This window comes from Leucopleurus acutus, assembly GCF_964270905.1.
Source record: "Leucopleurus acutus genome assembly, chromosome: 9".
Lineage (NCBI taxonomy): Eukaryota > Metazoa > Chordata > Mammalia > Artiodactyla > Delphinidae > Leucopleurus > Leucopleurus acutus.
The window spans coordinates 28,900,369-28,918,436 of record NC_139144.1 but is presented as its reverse complement, the minus strand read 5'-3'; the positions used below and the strand labels follow the sequence as shown (position 1 = coordinate 28,918,436).

The 18,068-nt window shown below is 35.1% G+C and overlaps 1 protein-coding gene across 1 annotated transcript in view; it reads left to right on the top strand.

Moving 5' to 3' along the window:
- PCLO (piccolo presynaptic cytomatrix protein) overlaps positions 1-18,068 on the top strand; it is a gene marked incomplete at both ends in the record, with an annotated part of 365,934 nt that overhangs the window by 297,328 nt on the left and 50,538 nt on the right. Inside the window, 5 exons of the mRNA XM_082846518.1 lie at positions 382-408; positions 7,658-7,751; positions 8,978-9,049; positions 10,604-10,784; positions 12,389-12,583. Coding sequence (XP_082702644.1) covers positions 382-408; positions 7,658-7,751; positions 8,978-9,049; positions 10,604-10,784; positions 12,389-12,583 — 569 coding nt within the window. The remainder of the gene's footprint in view (positions 1-381; positions 409-7,657; positions 7,752-8,977; positions 9,050-10,603; positions 10,785-12,388; positions 12,584-18,068) is intronic.

Sequence of the window (18,068 nt, the reverse complement as noted above, 5' to 3'; positions counted from 1 at the left end):
TGTTGAAACTATAGTGAAATGAAGAGTGAGGTCCCACCTAAAGCTATCCCCGTGCCATTTGTCAAACAAAACATGCCTTCTGGGTGGAATTTGACCAAAAAGCAGGCTAATGTGCTACTCGTATTCAATTCCTAGCACGTTCATTAAATTACTCTTAATTATTACAGTGGCCAAGACCTTGGAATTTACTACACTTGTGAGGTATTATTTTCACTTTAGTTCTAAGATTATTTTCTGCCTCATGTTGTTAATATATTATGGTATAGCTCCTCTAGTTTTTATTCTCACATTTTCTTCCTTATTTCTGTTCCTAACTTTTTTCTTCCTGTCTTTCCTACTTTCCTGCTGTATCCTTCATTCTCGCTCTTGGAATCAATGCAGTCAAGTCATGGTTGTCCAGAATGCAAGGTAGAGTTGGTTCTCTTTCAGTGTCACCCTTCAATGAAATGTCTAGAGTTCTCTTGTTTGCCTTTTAAGTACATTCACCTGCAGTTCAACTTCGGCTGTAATTTTTATTTTTCTACATGTTGGTATCAGTTGAATTAGGCTAATAGCAGACTATTCTGACCACAACATTATTACTAAATATGTGTAGCAGGTATGTGCATTGGAGCCCAGAAAAGTAGAAAAGAGTAAAAACGTAGAAAGGTATGAATAAGGAACTATCACTTTGAAATTAGATATAACTAAAGTTTTCATTTATAATTTGTCTGCTAAAATTCATTTAGCTTCTCTTACAAAAATTATGGCTCAGATTCTTCTGAGTCTTCTATGACAACCAAACAAATAAATCTAGTCATTTTTCAAAAGGAATTAACTGATCTTCTGGATGACCAGTACTAGGTGTGTATGTCATCTTAAAGATGATAGCTGTCTGGTCTCTTACCCTCAGTTAGACCTGATGTTGAAACATTTTCATGCCTTTATACCTTCTGTACCACAGAATTATTACTGTGTAATATAGGATGCCATAATCTGCCTGCTCTAGGGTGTTAGCAACAGCATAAGAGCAACCTCCTTGGTTTGTCTGTTTTCTGCTAGAGCATGTTGCATCATTACATCGTCAGCTAAGGATATTTCTTAACACATAGCCGAAAGCATTTTTTTGCACATCTCATTGCATTGTAAATTAAATGTGTTATTTAATTCGGGAGGTGAATCTTGTACCATCTGAAGCAACAGGGTGATGGGAATTTTAGTCCCACCCAGAATATTAGTGGTACAGGATTTTTGTCTGTGACATTAAAATTCAGCATCTTTACTAAACCTGACAAGCTGTTGCCCAAAAGAGGCAGTTTCTGATTTGTAAAGGCTTAAATATTTAAATATCTCAAAGAATAGTATTAGTCAGTACAACCTTTCTGGTGCCCAGAAACTTCCTGTTTCTTTGCAACCACATAATTATGGCAACCAGTAAAATTTGATACTGAGAAAGGTTGCTTGTTATGACTGGCTCTCTCATCTTCAGATCTCTCAGACTGATACGCGAAATGAGTTTTGTTTCAAAGAGATAGTGTCATTTTAGAACAAACATTATCAGTCACTTTATTCAGAAGCTTCTCTCTTTTATCCAGAGAAACCAGGGGGAAATTGTCAGAATGACAATGATTGTCTATATTTAACTTAGAAGAGAACGTGTTTTCTGTAAATGTAAATAATGGTCGAAATAATCTGGGATGTATTAGATTACAATTTAGAAGATCTAGAGTCACTTTCTCATCATATCTTTCATCTTGAAATCACTTTCATCATCTCTTCGAGAATTGTCAGTGTGGAAAGGAATTATACTGATGAGGTACTGACATTGTAAGTTAGGCTGAGGAGGCCCATGAGCGAAGTCCTTAAGAACTTGGATCTGAATTTCAGTCCTGCCACTTAGAAGTTGTGAGGTTTCTCTAAAACTGTTTCCTCTTCCACCTAGGAATCATAATAGCCCCCTTCCCAGGGTTTTTGTGAAACACAGGGAGAATGCACCCAAAATGATAAGCATAATGTCTGGCATGTAGTAAGCTCTCAATAAATGACAGTAGCTATTATTGCTAGAAATATGTATAATAAACTTCATGTAGCCAATGGTCAGTTATCCCTGCAAAAAAGAAATGCAGAATGCTTGGGCTACTGAATTACACCAAATTATTTAACAACACTATATAGAAAATCAAACAACTTTTCTTCAATAATAAGTATAATACATCCTTCATTCTTAAATTTTTTTAAAAAAATGTCCTGTTAACTAAAAGAATTTCACTGGTCCAGTTTTCTTGTCTCCTTTCATTTCCTCTTGCCATCCTTTAATCAAGATACTCATAAGCTCTGACAGCCCAAATGTCAGCCGAGATGAGGTGAAAGAAAGACAAGGAAATAGCCTGAAGAGTCCATGAACTCAAAATTTGTCCCCGGATAATTAAGAAATGGAAATGAGCATATCTGAAGGATTTCGCTGTGGTTTTCTCTCATTACACTGTTGGACAAAGTACAGATTTTTTCACACTAATGAGATTTTGCCATGACTGAAGCTGATTTTTACTCTCATGATAGCTGGAAGCCTAATTCCTGGCTGGACTTTCTCTAAACACCCTTGTTAGCATCTCAAACTATTTCCTCTGGAAAGAATGTAAAGCAGATTCAGCTGTTGTATGTATTTACAATTTGAAGGCCAAAACATTTTATTTTAATAGATTTTAAAGGAAAAAGAGAAGTACAAACATGTTTGAAAGATCCATACGGAAACCATTTATTTAGCACAGACTGCTCCAGACTCTGTTGGAATTGAGAACACAGCCATGGTGTCAGACTTCAGGGAGCACAGAGGACAATCAAGTGACAGCCCATAAATGCACTATTGCACACAGAGAAACAGGGCTTATAAAATGGGATATGCTCTGTGCTTCTTTCTAAATTAAAGGCAACATCCTCAGAGGAGTAATTTTGAAAAAAACTACACACACACACACACACACACACAAATATATATATATCTTTATTGGACTCATTATATATTTTTTCAATAAAGAAATTTATATGTATTTTTTCCAATCAAGAAAAAACAAAAGAAATGAAGACCTTCAGTACTTTAGATAATTCTGTGAAAGTTAAGAACAAACAAGCCATTATATTCCATTCTTGTTTCTCAATTTTTTTTTGCAGAGAACTTTTTTTTCTTCTGGTTTAGGAGAGAGTAATTGAATTTTAAATACCTTTTTCTGCCAGCCTTAAAATCATATCTACCTATGAGAAAATGATTGTCCAATAATGAAAAGAGAAAGAAAAAGGAAATCAGTCAAAACTTTAAGGAAATAAAGGTTTAGATTTTTTTTTTTTTTTAAGTTTTTGGCTGCACCCCACGGCATGTGGGATCTTAGTTCCCCAACCAGGGATCGAACCCACGTCTCCTGCATTGGAAGGCAAAGTCTTAATCACTGGAGCACCAGGGAAATCCCTAGATTTTTGTTTGCTAAACACCGTGTTCCATCTTGATTAATTGACTTTTTATTTTCCCTTATTAAAAAACTTCTCTGACTATTACATATGGCTTAATTGTCCTAAAATAATGTCATTATTGCAGTCTTCCCATGAGGGATTTCAGTGTGTTTAACAGACATGGTAGGAAAGGAAAAGGAACTCCACTTATTTCTCAGCCTAGATTTCTGCTCACATTCAAGAATCCCTCTGCTTACCTGGCCACCTTCAACTTGTAAATCCACAGATTTTGATATGGAGATGAGAACTGTGGAGTTTTCAATTGTGTAAAGTGGGAACACAGCCCATTGACATCATGCCCAAGATGGTCAGTACATGGTAGCCATCAGACAAGGGTTCTTGAAGGAAGAGCTTTATGTGGCCATCTCTGCGTGTCAGGAAATTCAAGTATGAAAAGATTGCAAAGAGATCTCATTGGCATTTACACAGGTCAACCAGGGCTGGTAGAGGCAGGATCAGGAGACAGGTGTGTTTACCCTCGTTAACCCTAAAGGACACAGACCTTGAGTCTTGAGAGAACTAGAGATTCAAACTTATTAGTAAGATTAAGATAACCTAGTAAAGTGAACATCTAGATTTTTCCCGACTAATTGGGGTTATATGTGAATGTATCTGAGCAAAAGTAAATTTTAATAATAATTATCCCTAGTTGTTCCACAGCACTCTCTTAGTCTTAGGATACACCATTCAATATTTCCCTAGGCAACCCTAAAGCTGTCCTCATTTTCTATATGTGTATATATACACACACTATAAATAATTTATGTTATATATGTAAAACATATATTTAAGTTGAAGTGTACAGTTTTTGACTGTAAAATAAAGAAGACAAACTAGACACTTCAGCTAATGAAATATGCAATTAAGAAATTTTATGATGGGCCTAATCAACTGAGTTCATATAGCTCATGTTTCAGAGCAAGAAATTAGTTTCCCTGTGTTTGAAACCTGGTCCTATGAATTAATAACTATGCAACCTTGCCAACGTGCCTGAATTCCTCTGAGTTCAATTCTTATCAGCTATAAAATAGGATAATAAATAATACTGGACACATAGAGTTGCTTTGAGGATTAAATAATGTAACACACGAAAAGCACTTAGAACTCTGCCTGTGAAAAAGTAGCGTTTCGTAAATGTTAGCTGTTATTATTTCAATGTGCTTACTTTATAAAGTGCTTCTCATGACATAATGGTATGTCAGTACAATTAAGAGTTTTGCAGTTGTACATTTTGATAGAGCATAATTCCTGGTGCAGAGTTGGCATTCGATAATTTTGCTACATATGGGTGAAAAATGACTAAAGTATGCATGTGAAATATAACAATTATTAATATTATAAATTAAAATATGTTAACTAATATATCTTTTTGAAGACATTTCAATGGTTCAGCCTATTTTAATATACACTGACATATCTAGAATTTTAGTAAAAATACATGAGTTTGCATTTGACATTAATTTTCCATCTTCAATCTTATTTTAAAATTTTGTGCATTCAATTTTTCAGAATTTGAAAAAAATAACAATTTTACCACTGTTCAGTGTATTATGAATCTTAATCCCTAATATGTTTTTCCCATGGTCTCACCACTTGGATAATTAAGTCCAAAACAGATAGAAACTTTAAAGCTCATACTACACAATGTGTTTTTTCTTAGTATACCTACTACAGGAATAGCCATGAATTCTAAAGTAGCAACCAGAGTTGGCTGTTAACTTAAAAGTGGTCATATTCATTCTTCTTATGTCATTAATTTAAAGAATCAAAATCATAAAGTATAAAGGGACATAATTTGCTAAAATAGTTTTGAATTTTGTTATAAAATATTTTAAACTTACCGAAAATTATAGACAATACTGTCCCAAATACTTGTGTTCTTGCTATCCAATTTTATCAAATCGTAACATTTTGCTATATTGGCTTCAGATTTTTTTTAATAAAAAATATATTACAAGTACCCCTGAAGTCCTCTGAAACCATTCCCCTGTCCTCCTGAGACAACCACATAATAGAGTTTAACATCTATAATTCCCAAGCTGTCATATGGTATTAATGTTTGTCATACATATATACAAGTAGACATAAATAATTTACAGTATTATTTCATGTAATTTTAACTTTATATCATGATAACTTACCATAGGTTTTCTTCTGCAAATTATTTGCTCAAGATTTTTTTTAAGATTTATCTATCTTGATAAATGAAGGTATATTTCATTTAATTTAACTGCTGCTTAAATTTTCATTGAATAAATATATCATAATGTATTTATTTATTATATTATTAACACACTATTAGAAACAATGTTGCAATGAATGTTCTTTAACAAATTCCTTTTGTACGTGTGGGAGAATTTCTCTAAAGTAGAAGTGGAATTAAGTCAAAGTGGAATTTTCTGGGTACTTGAGTGCATAAACTTCACTAGACATAGACGAATTTACCTAAAAAGTATATGTACAAATGTATACTTTCTGTTCACGGTCTATGAAAGTTCCTGTGTCTTTGAATCATTGCCTATACATTTCCCCAGAATTATTTGCACTTTGTGCTGAATGAAAAAATTGTCAAATCCTACTCTCTTTTTTTGTACTTTCAGATAGGTTGGTTACAAATGAGAATAGTGCTGCTTCATTTCTTAAATTGCATTCAGTTCACAGTGGCTGAAATGTGAGGTCTTAGGAGACATGAGCTCAGCGGTTCTCAGCGGTTCTCAATCTTGGCAATACTTTAGATTTACCTAGATCATTTTTTAAATTCTGATGCTCAAGCCTCCCCCCAAACCTGTTAAATAAGACTCTCCTTGTGGGTGAAGGGCAGGGGGATGTGGGTGCCATGCTAGTTGCCCCACCTACCACCCTGGGAACTCAGATCCCAAAGTGATCCTAATATGCAGTCAACGTTGGAAATTATTGCCCTTGTGTATGTCTGATAAGAAACAGAATAAAGCCAGAGGGAGAAAAAAAGATACTTGGCTGTAGACCCATCTCTAAAAGTGAGTGGTGAACTGGAGCTTGATTCTTTAGTTTTATCTAGGATAGTTTTATCTAGGATGAATAAGTAAATTAGCATCTGGGGAACAATAGTAGGTATTCCAGAATTTGGCAATGCTTGAGACCAGGAATATAACAAGAGTTAGTCTGCTGACAGCAGTTGGGAATAGAACTACAGATCCAGGGTCAGGATGCAGTACCTTTAGGGTAAGGCAGTTTATGAAGTCCAGGCACGTGAATGGACCCCAAACAAATAGGTTTGTTTTCTAGGCAGAAAATTTGGAAAAAGCCAGTGAGTGTTAGAGAAAAGCTTTGTCTATGTGGGCACCATTGGCTCATAGCAAATAGCAATAATTCCAACCCCATTAGCTGGTTGATGCCAGTTATAAATGTTTTGTCAGACTTAATTAGAATAAATTTTGAAAGTAAGTTATGCTTAAACGTGTAAGATATAAGCTTCTAACTGGTGATCAGAGGGTATGGAAGAGTCAAGGATAAACTGAAATGCCCCAAGTTATAATGCATGAGGGAAAATTTTGATTTGGTTCATCATTTGTAACATAAGCTATTGACATAAACCAAGAATTTGTATTTAATTAAGATTGTTTCATAACTAGATTAAGTATTCTACTTTACCAAGAGTGTCAAAATCTACTATAAATATAAAGTAACAAATGTTCATGGAATCTCACCTATAGCAACAGCCATTTTTCATCCTTTCCTCAGTCAGTACAGTTATTTCAGCTTTTTACAGAAAAAAATGAATTGAAAGACCATTTGGCTTTGCTGACATGATCAGTTGCAAAACTATTGGAAAGTTAAATATCCAATTATTATTTATGCGACAAGAAGATATTGATGTTACTGTATAGTTCATGTAATTATCTCACACATTCAGGAGAGATTAAGATTTCTAAAATTGTATTCTAGTTAGAACACCTAAAAGCTTTTCTTTAAAAAAAAAAATACCTTAGGGAAAATAAAACTAAAGGCATCCAAGATATTTTTGAATTGTCGTTGTGCATTCAACTTAAAATACAGTTTAAGACATGAGGATGATGAGATGATTACGTAGTGATTCAAAACAAAATACCTTTAAAAGTCTGCATGCCCTTCAGGTTGACTATGAAGTCATCGGTCAAGGTAAATAATCAGGGTAATTCTTTCTCTTTTTCCAATTCAGTGCTGAGTACAAGAGAAGGACTAAATATGTTCAGAAAAGTCTTAATCCTGAGTGGAATCAAACAGTAATTTATAAAAGTATCTCCATGGAACAGGTATGCAATGATTATTTTCCATATGACAGATTCAGGCTAATATAAAAATAGTGATGATAGAATTACTGAAAGATTGTGATTCATATCAATTTTTCCATACAAACAAAAAAAATTAAGTAAAATACATGCAAGAAATATAGCCAGTAAAAGGAACTGGGTGCAGTTCGAAGATACAGTGAAAGAAAATGTGCACATTTTCACAAAACAGCTAAAAAATAAAATGAATAAGACTAGTGGGACCTTTTCCACTGATTATTTCAAAATCAAATATTTCAATAGACTGGGCTCTATTTATCATATTTTGAGGGAAAATATTTGCCAGCTAGCTGTATTTTGACTTTCATAAACAAAGAAAAAATAAGATGCAGATGCACTGAAATAAATTACCCTTCCTGGCAACAATTTAGGGATCATCTCTTTTCTAAATTGAGGCTTCCTACGGATCTGGCATTGTGCAACTAAACCGTACAGAAGAAAGCGTGAAGAAGACTAGTGTAAAGGATTATCACAACAGATAGATGACTCTAAGCAAAATTGCATCAATGTGTTTCTGAAAATCTTCATGTCATAACTTTGTATCAATAATAGAAAATAACTGATGGTTTATAAAGATGAATTCAGAGAGAAGAATACAAATAGAATAGGAAGAAGACATCCATGAAAACAATTTACAAATGAGTTGTCTTTCAAAATGAGGTTTCTCATTTATCCTTTGGAAGATTTCTAATTTGACTATGAAATTGAAGCTGGATATAAATTGTAATCTGGGTTCTTGAGTTTAAAATAAGTTACGTTCACCTGCAGAAATAAGACAGTGCTACTGATGTGTTTTGGCAATTTACTGAAACAAAAAACTATAACCCAAATACTTTGAATAACCTAGACATTTTTGCAACCTATGAATTTCATGTATTTAAAGAGTATATATAGATTCTGCTTGGTACTTTTAATAATGGGCAGGGGTAGAATAACAGGAAATAAGTAAAAATCACCCTTTTTTTTGCAAAATAGTGAGGTATCTTATGATCAAATACTTGATTGGACCACAAAATGATTGACAGTTTACATAATATTGAATGTAAGTATACAGTTTTATATAAACTTAAAGTATTTTTACATAAGCGGAAAGAGTTCAAGGAATGAAAATATAAATGAGTCTATTATATGAGTATAATGAAAATTTATGATGAGAAACGAGGTTAATGACATTTTGATTTGAACTGTAGCTCAAGAAGAAAACACTGGAGGTGACAGTCTGGGATTATGATAGATTTTCTTCCAATGATTTTCTTGGTGAGGTGAGCCTATGGTTTCCTTTTTTTTATTTGCTTCATTATAAACCATCAATTAAATCTTTATGGAAAGCATATTTCTTAAGTGTATAAGATAACTATTTCTGGATAAAATTCTTTGGTGGATAGAATTTATTTACAGATGACTCTGAATAGATGAATAGCAACTGGAGAAATAATTTTCACTTTACCACTTGATGTACTTTCTAATTAATTTGCAAGATGAAATATTAATTGTTTTGATAGAAAGTTATATAATCATGCTGTGAATCCAAATGATTATGTAAAATATTGGAGATAAGTTTATTGTATTATAAAATGAGCTGGATTTTTTTCAAATGCATTTTCAGTTTATTTAATTGCTATTCCTCATTGCACGTATGAATGACTTGATGTGACATTTTACATACTTCGTTTAAGTGTCCCACAAAACATCTCAAAATATTTTAAGAAGCAAAACTAGAAGTAGGAGAAAACAGTAAAAACAATTTTTATAAATTCACAAGGAATGTAACCTAATTATGAAATGTGGCAGGATGGTCAGATTCTGTGATATTTTTCATCTATCATATTCCAAAAATACATATTTTGTTTAGTGATCTTTGCTTAAAGCAGAAGTTATGAATTAATGTTAAAAAAATAAATCTCCAAAAATATATAACACCTAGAAAATACAATATCCTTTTGATAGAGACAATAGAAAACAGTTGAGTAGTCTAGGTGACATGATGTCTTGTTTGGCTCCTACACTCTGTACCTTTTTCCCATCAAAACTAGATCATTTGAACTTCACCTACAGGCTCCATGTGGTATAGCCACTTGGACTAATCTTGGTCTTAGACAGGACTACTCTAGAGTACGGTTATATCTGATTTATTGTCCTATTTCAAAAAGCTGATTTATTGATGTCCTTATAATTTATTGTTCACATGAACCTAAAGCATATATCCATTGTGTGGTTTTATTTTTTAATATCTGCTCAAATATAAGATGCCAACTACTGTAAAATGCACCATTGTTTATGTACCACTAAGAAAAAATGTTGCCAATTAAACCATGACACAGCGCTTTCTTATTGTAAACTGTTGGTAATCTCTGTTTCAAATGTGAACTAAAGTATGTTTTAAAATAGAGGGAATAAGTTAGTAATTGAAAATTAGCCATTCTTTTTCATTTTGTCCCTCTTGGAACTAAAATCAAACAATCTGCAAAAAAACACTAGCCCAGTTTAAGAATATCATGTGTCCATTTAACAAAAGAAGACTTTATTTCATGAAGAGATTGACTTGTGACTCTACCTTTTTGCATCATCTCCAAATAATTTAATTAATAGAGATGTCATACAGTTCAAGTTAACCAAACGTTTATACAGCATCTGGTATGCACAAGACATTCTCAGTATCATGGGTGAAGAAAAATGAGGAAGACCTCATCATCCTAAAGGTTATACTATATCCTTTGACTTATGTCCTTGAGTAAGTTTCAGATCACAGAAAAAAAACAACAAACGAATTACAGCTTAATCCATAAATTTTACTCACTTATTGCACTTTTTTCCAGGTATTGATTGATTTATCTAGCACATCTCACCTCGATAACACGCCTAGGTGGTATCCTCTCAAAGAACAGACTGAAAGCATTGATCATGGCAAGTCCCATTCCAGTCAAAGCAGCCAGCAGTCCCCAAAGCCGTCTGTCATCAAAAGCAGAAGCCACGGTATCTTCCCTGACCCATCCAAGGGTAGGAGATATTTCAAGTAGAAAAAAGCCTTTGTCTGTTTGTTCACTCAGTATCTTCTTGAATATGAGTGCCTGTATATTTAATATCTTTTGACAGGTATTATATTGGGAAATATTTAATATAGTATCATGCAAAGAGTAGTGGATGTGGAATCAGGAGAAAGGGGCTTTAGTCTCAGATCAGCCCTTAATTAGGTTGATGCCTTTGTGATCTTCACGCCTCTGGTTCTCTGTTTTTCAACCTATAAAATAGAGGAGGTTGGGTTATATGAGCTATTGGGTCTTTTTCAGCTCTCAAAATCTAGGTTAATATGACTTTATAAAATACGTTGGGGTGTTTCATAAAGAAAACATAAAAATCCTCAACAGTTCATTGACTAGACATAATCATCATTACCATTTATGCATGTTTCTTCTGTTTAAATCCCTATTTTTTCATATGTATATTCTTACTCATAAATCATATATGTAATATATGGACATAAACAGTTTTGCATTCTGCTTTTTAATGATATCAAAAACATTTTCCTCATGTCATCAAAACAATTGGTATGCTGAAAATTACTTAAACCTTTCCTAAGTCGTGCATTCAAACTAATTCTATGATTTTTTTAACTACTATTACTATTTTTTAATTGCAGCATCGTACATTGGGTTTGGCAATATGCACAGCTTTCCCATTGGAATGAGCTTTTCCTTTGGGAGGTTCATTAACCAGTTATCCTACAACACAACAGTAATCTTCATCATAAAATGAGTTAACTGCCTATATGAGAGAACTATGTAGTATCTTTCCAGGATATGCTGAGCTATTTATAAATATTAAATAAAAATTTTTATATTGGATCTGAGTATTCCTTCCTTTTCGCCTCTTCTCAGGAAGTACAGCAAATTGAAAAGTGGTTCTTTGCAATTTGGATTGGAAATGCAAGTGTTCTAGGAGATGAAAAACTGAGGTCATGTCCAGGAGGCCACTGAGTTAATACAATAAACAACTGACTACAATAAGTGCTGTAGATTACTTATGAGTTGTATAGATCATTTCTGGATTCCACTTAGCCAGATCAGCTCTGCACTGATTAACATTCTGGAAGATGATTGGTATAAAGACCTGTCTCTCTATGACTACCACAGTAAATGTGTGATCTTATATATACATTCTCTAAAATCACCTGAGATGATGATATAGTACAGTCCCCACTTCCGTGTATCCCAGTGACTCGCGCACCTTCCTCCAGGAATTTTACTTAAAACTCCTCCTGCGGCAGTGTCAGCCTATTGTTTCTTACCTGGTCCCTACTAGAATTAGCAGAGTTGCTTGGTGAAACTGTAAGTTAATATATTCGTTTATATGAGACTACTTAGAATGTATTTATTCCTCTTCTCAAACCTCTCTTCTCAAGATTATCATCCTCTTGCCTTTCCTCCCAAAAATTGTCTCCCAAATGTTGAATCACCTCGCTGTATGGTGAGCAGCTGCATAAACGCACGAAAAAAGAAACAGAGTTAACTTAAATCTTAGACGGTTTCAAATTATGTGAGACCCAGCTTGACAGGAGGAACGCTGGAGCAAATTTAACTCATGTTTTACCCTTTTGTAACCAGACATGCAGGTTCCCACCATTGAGAAATCCCATAGTAGTCCCGGTAGCTCGAAATCCTCATCCGAAGGCCATCTCCGCTCTCATGGACCATCTCGCAGTCAAAGCAAAACCAGCGTCACTCAGACCCACTTGGAAGATGCAGGGGCTGCTATAGCCGCTGCCGAAGCCGCCGTGCAACAACTCCGCCTTCAACCAAGTAAAAGACGCAAATAAATTCCTCAGCATGGCAGCTTAATGTTCATCTGTTGCCTTTCTTTCCTGCTGTCCTTCCCCATTTGCTTTGTTTTGTGCTTTCCCTGCTCCCTCTGTTCTCTGTCCCTTTGTCTGTGTAGGAACAGTATCGATACATAAATATGCTCTCTCTCATTTAGTTCTTTTTTGTTTTACTTTACATAGAACGAAATAAAACTGGCTGTTTCTCCTTTGTCTCCACCATCCATCCAACCTGGCTCATAGTATTTGGTAGCTGTGTCTGTGATGTGTGCAGGCAAAACTATGTTGTGTGTCCTTTTTGTGTGCACTTAAATATCCTTTAGAATACAGGAATTATAAGCACAAGTGGCTGCCAGTTTTCCAGGCATTACACCAAAAAAAGGCACACACATAAGCATTTTGAGCAGATTAGCAATGAGTGTCTCACCTCTGAAAAACACTAAAAAATTTTAGGCAGAAGAGTCATGTAACCAACAGTCAAGTTCTAGAACCTAGGGGAAATGGAAAAAACATTTTACGCTTAAAATTTTTAATAAATTATGCATGTGAAATAATGAGGCTTTCCACGTGAGAAACTTTGTAGTCTTTTGGAGAAAAAAAATCTGTAAAGAAAATAATGTTTCCTATATTCTCAAAAAAGTATGTAGTATTAATATATGTCTAAGCATATTCGATGAGGCCATGTTACCTCATTAAGGAGCACAGTGGGATCCATTCTGTTGGATCACACTTTGTATATGATACAAGAGAATTTATAGGGTTATTCTTCTTTCTAACCACTGGAAATCATTTGGAAGCCAAGATATCAATTAAAGCGTAACAATTCACCCATCTTAACTGCTATAATTTCAATTGATAGAATTATATAAGAACTTAGTGAGTACAGACACTTTAAAAATGTGGGGGCACTGTTACTTCCAAGAGGCATCAGGCAAACAACGGAGATAGATGAATGTTCTCCCCATCTCCCAAAGTCATCATTTCCAAAGAAACAGCCAGTTTTAACCCCCTTTAGTGCCGTGCATGTGGTGTCATTTTGGCATTTGAAAACACAACCTACTTCGATAGAGCAAAAGATCACTTCTGTTTGCATGAATAACATTCAAGCTGGTTCCATCTGAGGATACATACTCTGGGTTTCCATTTCACCCACACTACCACAGCAGCACATAAAAGCGGTCAGTCTAATCATGCCAGGAAGCAGCACAGACACAGCATAGCAGGAGTCCTCCCCATTCAAAGAACTCAGTCTGATAATCTGCCTCCACCAGCTAATGGCAACCAAGACCAAAGCCAGCTAGCCCTCAGGAAGGTGATGTCTGATGGACCAGTCAAGCCAGAAGGAGGTGAGCAGAAAGGCGCTATTCAAAGCACACAGCAAGAGCATCCCCCAAATTTAAAGCCCTCATCTTTTAATTTTTAGAGATTGTCTGATAAAGTATGTTTATCCACTTTTTAATGTGCTTTTGTGGGCATGGCATTTCAGGACTTCATCATCACTGTGTAAGTCCCAAGATGAGTCCCATAATATATTGACTACAGTGATTTGTATTTTTCTATGCACTGGGCATCTTTTGACTTTTGTTGGGAAATAGATTAACAGTATTCATATTGCAGAATGGAACGCATGCTACTAACATAATCTGTTCAAGCATGACTATAAATATGTTGCACTGTGATAAAAGTTTAAACTGCTCACAATTCGAGTTAGCATACCAGTTGGAATGTAGATCAGTTTTTGTTGAATATTATTTCAAGTGTAACTTTTTAAAAAAATTCAGTGGATTTTGGAAATCTTAGAGGAAAGTAAAGGAAAAAATTGTTAATGCACTCATTCACCTTTACGTGGTGAAAGTTCTTTCTTGATCCTACGAACACATTTTTTCCACTCATGTTTCCATAGTTTTCAAGTGTATCAGATGTGTTGGGCATGTGAATATCCAAGTGCCTGTGTAATAAATAAAGTATCTTTATTTCATTCATAAACCACTGGGTTCTGAGCCATTGTTATATGATGCAGCTTAAAATGAGTGTGTCAGTTTTTGCTTTCTCATTTGATTCCTTGCGATAGAGAATTTAAAGTTACTGCTTCGTTGCCAGTGCAAGCTATAATGATAGAATATTGAGTTGCAGGACAAAGTTTCATGTCGGAAACATAAGATAGATGGGGAGTTATTACCAAATAAAAGTACCAGAGCTTACATAAACATGTAAATAAATAATGGGTTTGGGCTACTCTAGGCAATGCTTCCACTCCTCCTTTCTTGCACGTCTGATCTACTTCACAATCTTCTCAGCTTTCTGGGTAAAGGAAGACAAATCCAATGAGTCTTGCTCCGGACAGGCACCTAGACTTGATTCCATGGCTTGGTTAGGAAGGAAAGCAAGTTAATATCTGTCCCTAACTTGACACCAACAATTTGTGGAATTTTCCCCAAGAAAGAATGCCACTCACTGCCAGTGAAAGGGATCAAACCAGGGTGATTATAAAATTATCTTCATTGTAATTCAAATTTAATTTTAATTCAAAAACATATATCAAAGAAAGGATAAAAAAAAACGATAGCAGTGTTTGCCCCCTTAAGTCCCTTCCAGCCGTAAAACACTTGATTCTATGATTCTGTACTTTCCACAAACTAAAATTAAGACTTGTACTTTTCTATTGCGTTTCTCTGTATTCTCAGAAATTTTTAAAATCTAATATGCTTTTGTCCCAACTAATCAGACTTTTAGGAGCAATGGAGGATGTATGTGGCAGTACAAAGGCCAAACCACTGTGATGTTCCTTGAATTAGCAGGCAGTTAAGGAAACAGCTTAAATATTAAGATAATTGTAAATATGCATTTACTCAGCCCAGTTTATAGACTATCACCAAAGCAGTTTCCCTTTTCTAGTTAGCCTTACTAGTACTGTCCAAGAGTACTTAAAATTCCACCTCTCACCTTTTTTTCCATCAAATAAGTTCAGTTGATTTCTTACTTCATTTTCTTCCCGCAAATATTTAATAATTGTAAATGTCACAGTAGTCAGATGCTTCTCTTATTTCACTCTATTTTTAATTATCATGATTTAAGTATTCCTATGATAGTTTGTCCTAGTTTTCCTAGATGTGGGTCTTAAAATTTGTAGCAAAATGCATTTAACTCCCTTTCTTTGAATAATGCTCTAATGGATATTCTCATACATTTAGAATAGTTCTTCACATTGTGCAAAGTGTTTCATCACCCATTTTCTCATTTTGTCACACCTAGTGGGTGAGGGATTCGTTGCAGATATTTTCATTTCTGTTTTCTGAGTGAGCCATCAGAGAGTCGGGGTGTGCGTGTGGCAGCATGACTGGTGAAGAACACATACCTGGAAATTGTCAGGATCGGCAATCTAACCCTTGTTTATGACCGCACCTAATAAGCCTTTGCTTTTTAAATACATTGGCTCCTTTGAAATCAAACCCCCCTGATTTCACTAAAAACAATTGTCATTTACTTATTTGCTATTTACACTCCAGTCCTTACAAATGATTAGAGGTTGCTAGAAATTATGGCGGAATACAATTTAGACTTGGTCTACCTACTTGATCCTCTTTTCTGAAGGCTGATAATTAAACTGCCACAAATCAGGGAAGTAAAACCTTCCCACTGCACAAGCCGAGTGCAGCAGTAAGCAGGCTCTGTAGAGGAGGCTGTGTGTACATCTGCAGTCATTGCTATCAAGGGTGACGAAATTGTCCCTAAAGAGCTTTTCATATATATATATATATATATATATATATATATATATTTTTTTTTTTTTTTTTTTTTTTTTTTTTTTTTGGTGAGCTTTTCAGCAGGTTTCTGCTTGAAGTAGCAGAAAATATGGGTCAGGTAAGAATTATGGAGTAAGAAAGGAGGAACTTTTTCTCTCCCTCCGGGGTTTAGTTGCATGCTAGGAAACCTGAAGGACAGAACTTAGACAGATTGTGCCAGATCATCCTGACACCTAAACAACTCTCCATTTGTATTTAGAAATCCCTGGAAATGTTTTTTTCCAAGCCAGTTGGTTTGGTGGAATATAGGCCCGGCTGTTGTAGAAGGTAACGCCAACCAGGGAAAAGAGTTTCAAAATAGGTTGTTTTTTAAAACCATACCCAAACTAAAACAAATTCAAGTATTTTTACAACCTTGAAAATTAATTTAATTGCTATGGAATATATTACATTTTATATATGTATATATATATATATATAAAGGGCATTTTTAAATTCCTGAGCTGTTTTTGTTTGATCTGAGATTTTAGGTAAGCTTTAAGTTTAGAAACACTCATACAGGATAGATAGAAGTATCCCTCCACCCTGGGCAGTAAGATGAGAGCTTGGAGAGGTTAGTAAGAAGATGAATCATTGACTGAGTTGTGTGAGGAACTATGACTGAAGGTCCCTTGTTGTGGCCAAATTGTAGGAGAAGGTCCTGAAGCTACTTCCACAGACCGCTGCTGTAAACTCCACTTTCCGTAAGGCTCCTTTGCGGCACCTGTCAAAGAAGAGTTTCCTATCCATATTGCCGTGGTGAACTCTGACTAAGCCATCTCTCTGTGAGAGCTGCTGTCTTGGGCAAGTGGTATGGGTGGCTGGGTTGGGAAACAGGGCGGGCACTGGGAGTGGAGAGAAGTGTTGGTTACAAAGGCAGTAGTTGATCAGTGGTCCATTCTCTTCTGACCGGAAGCAGATGGTCACTTTTGATCAGAAGGAATTTGGCGTTCTCTGTTTCTGGAAAGGAGAGGGTTCAAAAGGGAAAGAAATCAGAATGAGATCATTTGGAGGTGAAGTCTTCTGGAATGTGTGTAAGAGGTTAATAAAAACAGACTTAACATTCCTCATTTCAATGTGTTTGTGCAAAGAAAAGAAAGGCAGCAAAGCTTTAAAAAGGAAACTTTGCATAGTTTAAAATAGAAAGAAAACAAACTGTAATGATGTGAACACAGCAAATAGCCAGCAGAAATCTGAGAGCATCAAATTGGATTTCAGCTTTCAAAGTTTTCTGCCTATTTCTCTGGGGGCAAGGGTTGTATTTCTTTGTTGTCTCTGAAAATCAAAGTGTTCTTCTAAAGTTCTGGGTTTTTAAGAGTTTCCATATTTTCTTAGAAAGATTGGTTATGCATTTTCAAATCTTTCTATAGTCATTTAATATTCATTGCCAGAAATATCTCTGCTGCACATGCAGAGGCACAGACAGTAAATATATAGCTCTGAACATATGACACTGTCTCTTGTTTGTGCACCTTCCCTCCCAAAGGTGAATTCACTGACGTATCATCAATGGATACTTTTGTTCTTTTCTAGTAGTAGCCATGAGTGTGTCAAGCCATCCACGTAAGGAATTACTGGTTCATACTGCAGTGTGCCTTTGTCGCGTGATCTAACCAGGGGCCTATATGATTGAGCGGGACTATTAATACATGATCCGAGAAGAGAAAGGCCTAATTTTTAACATGT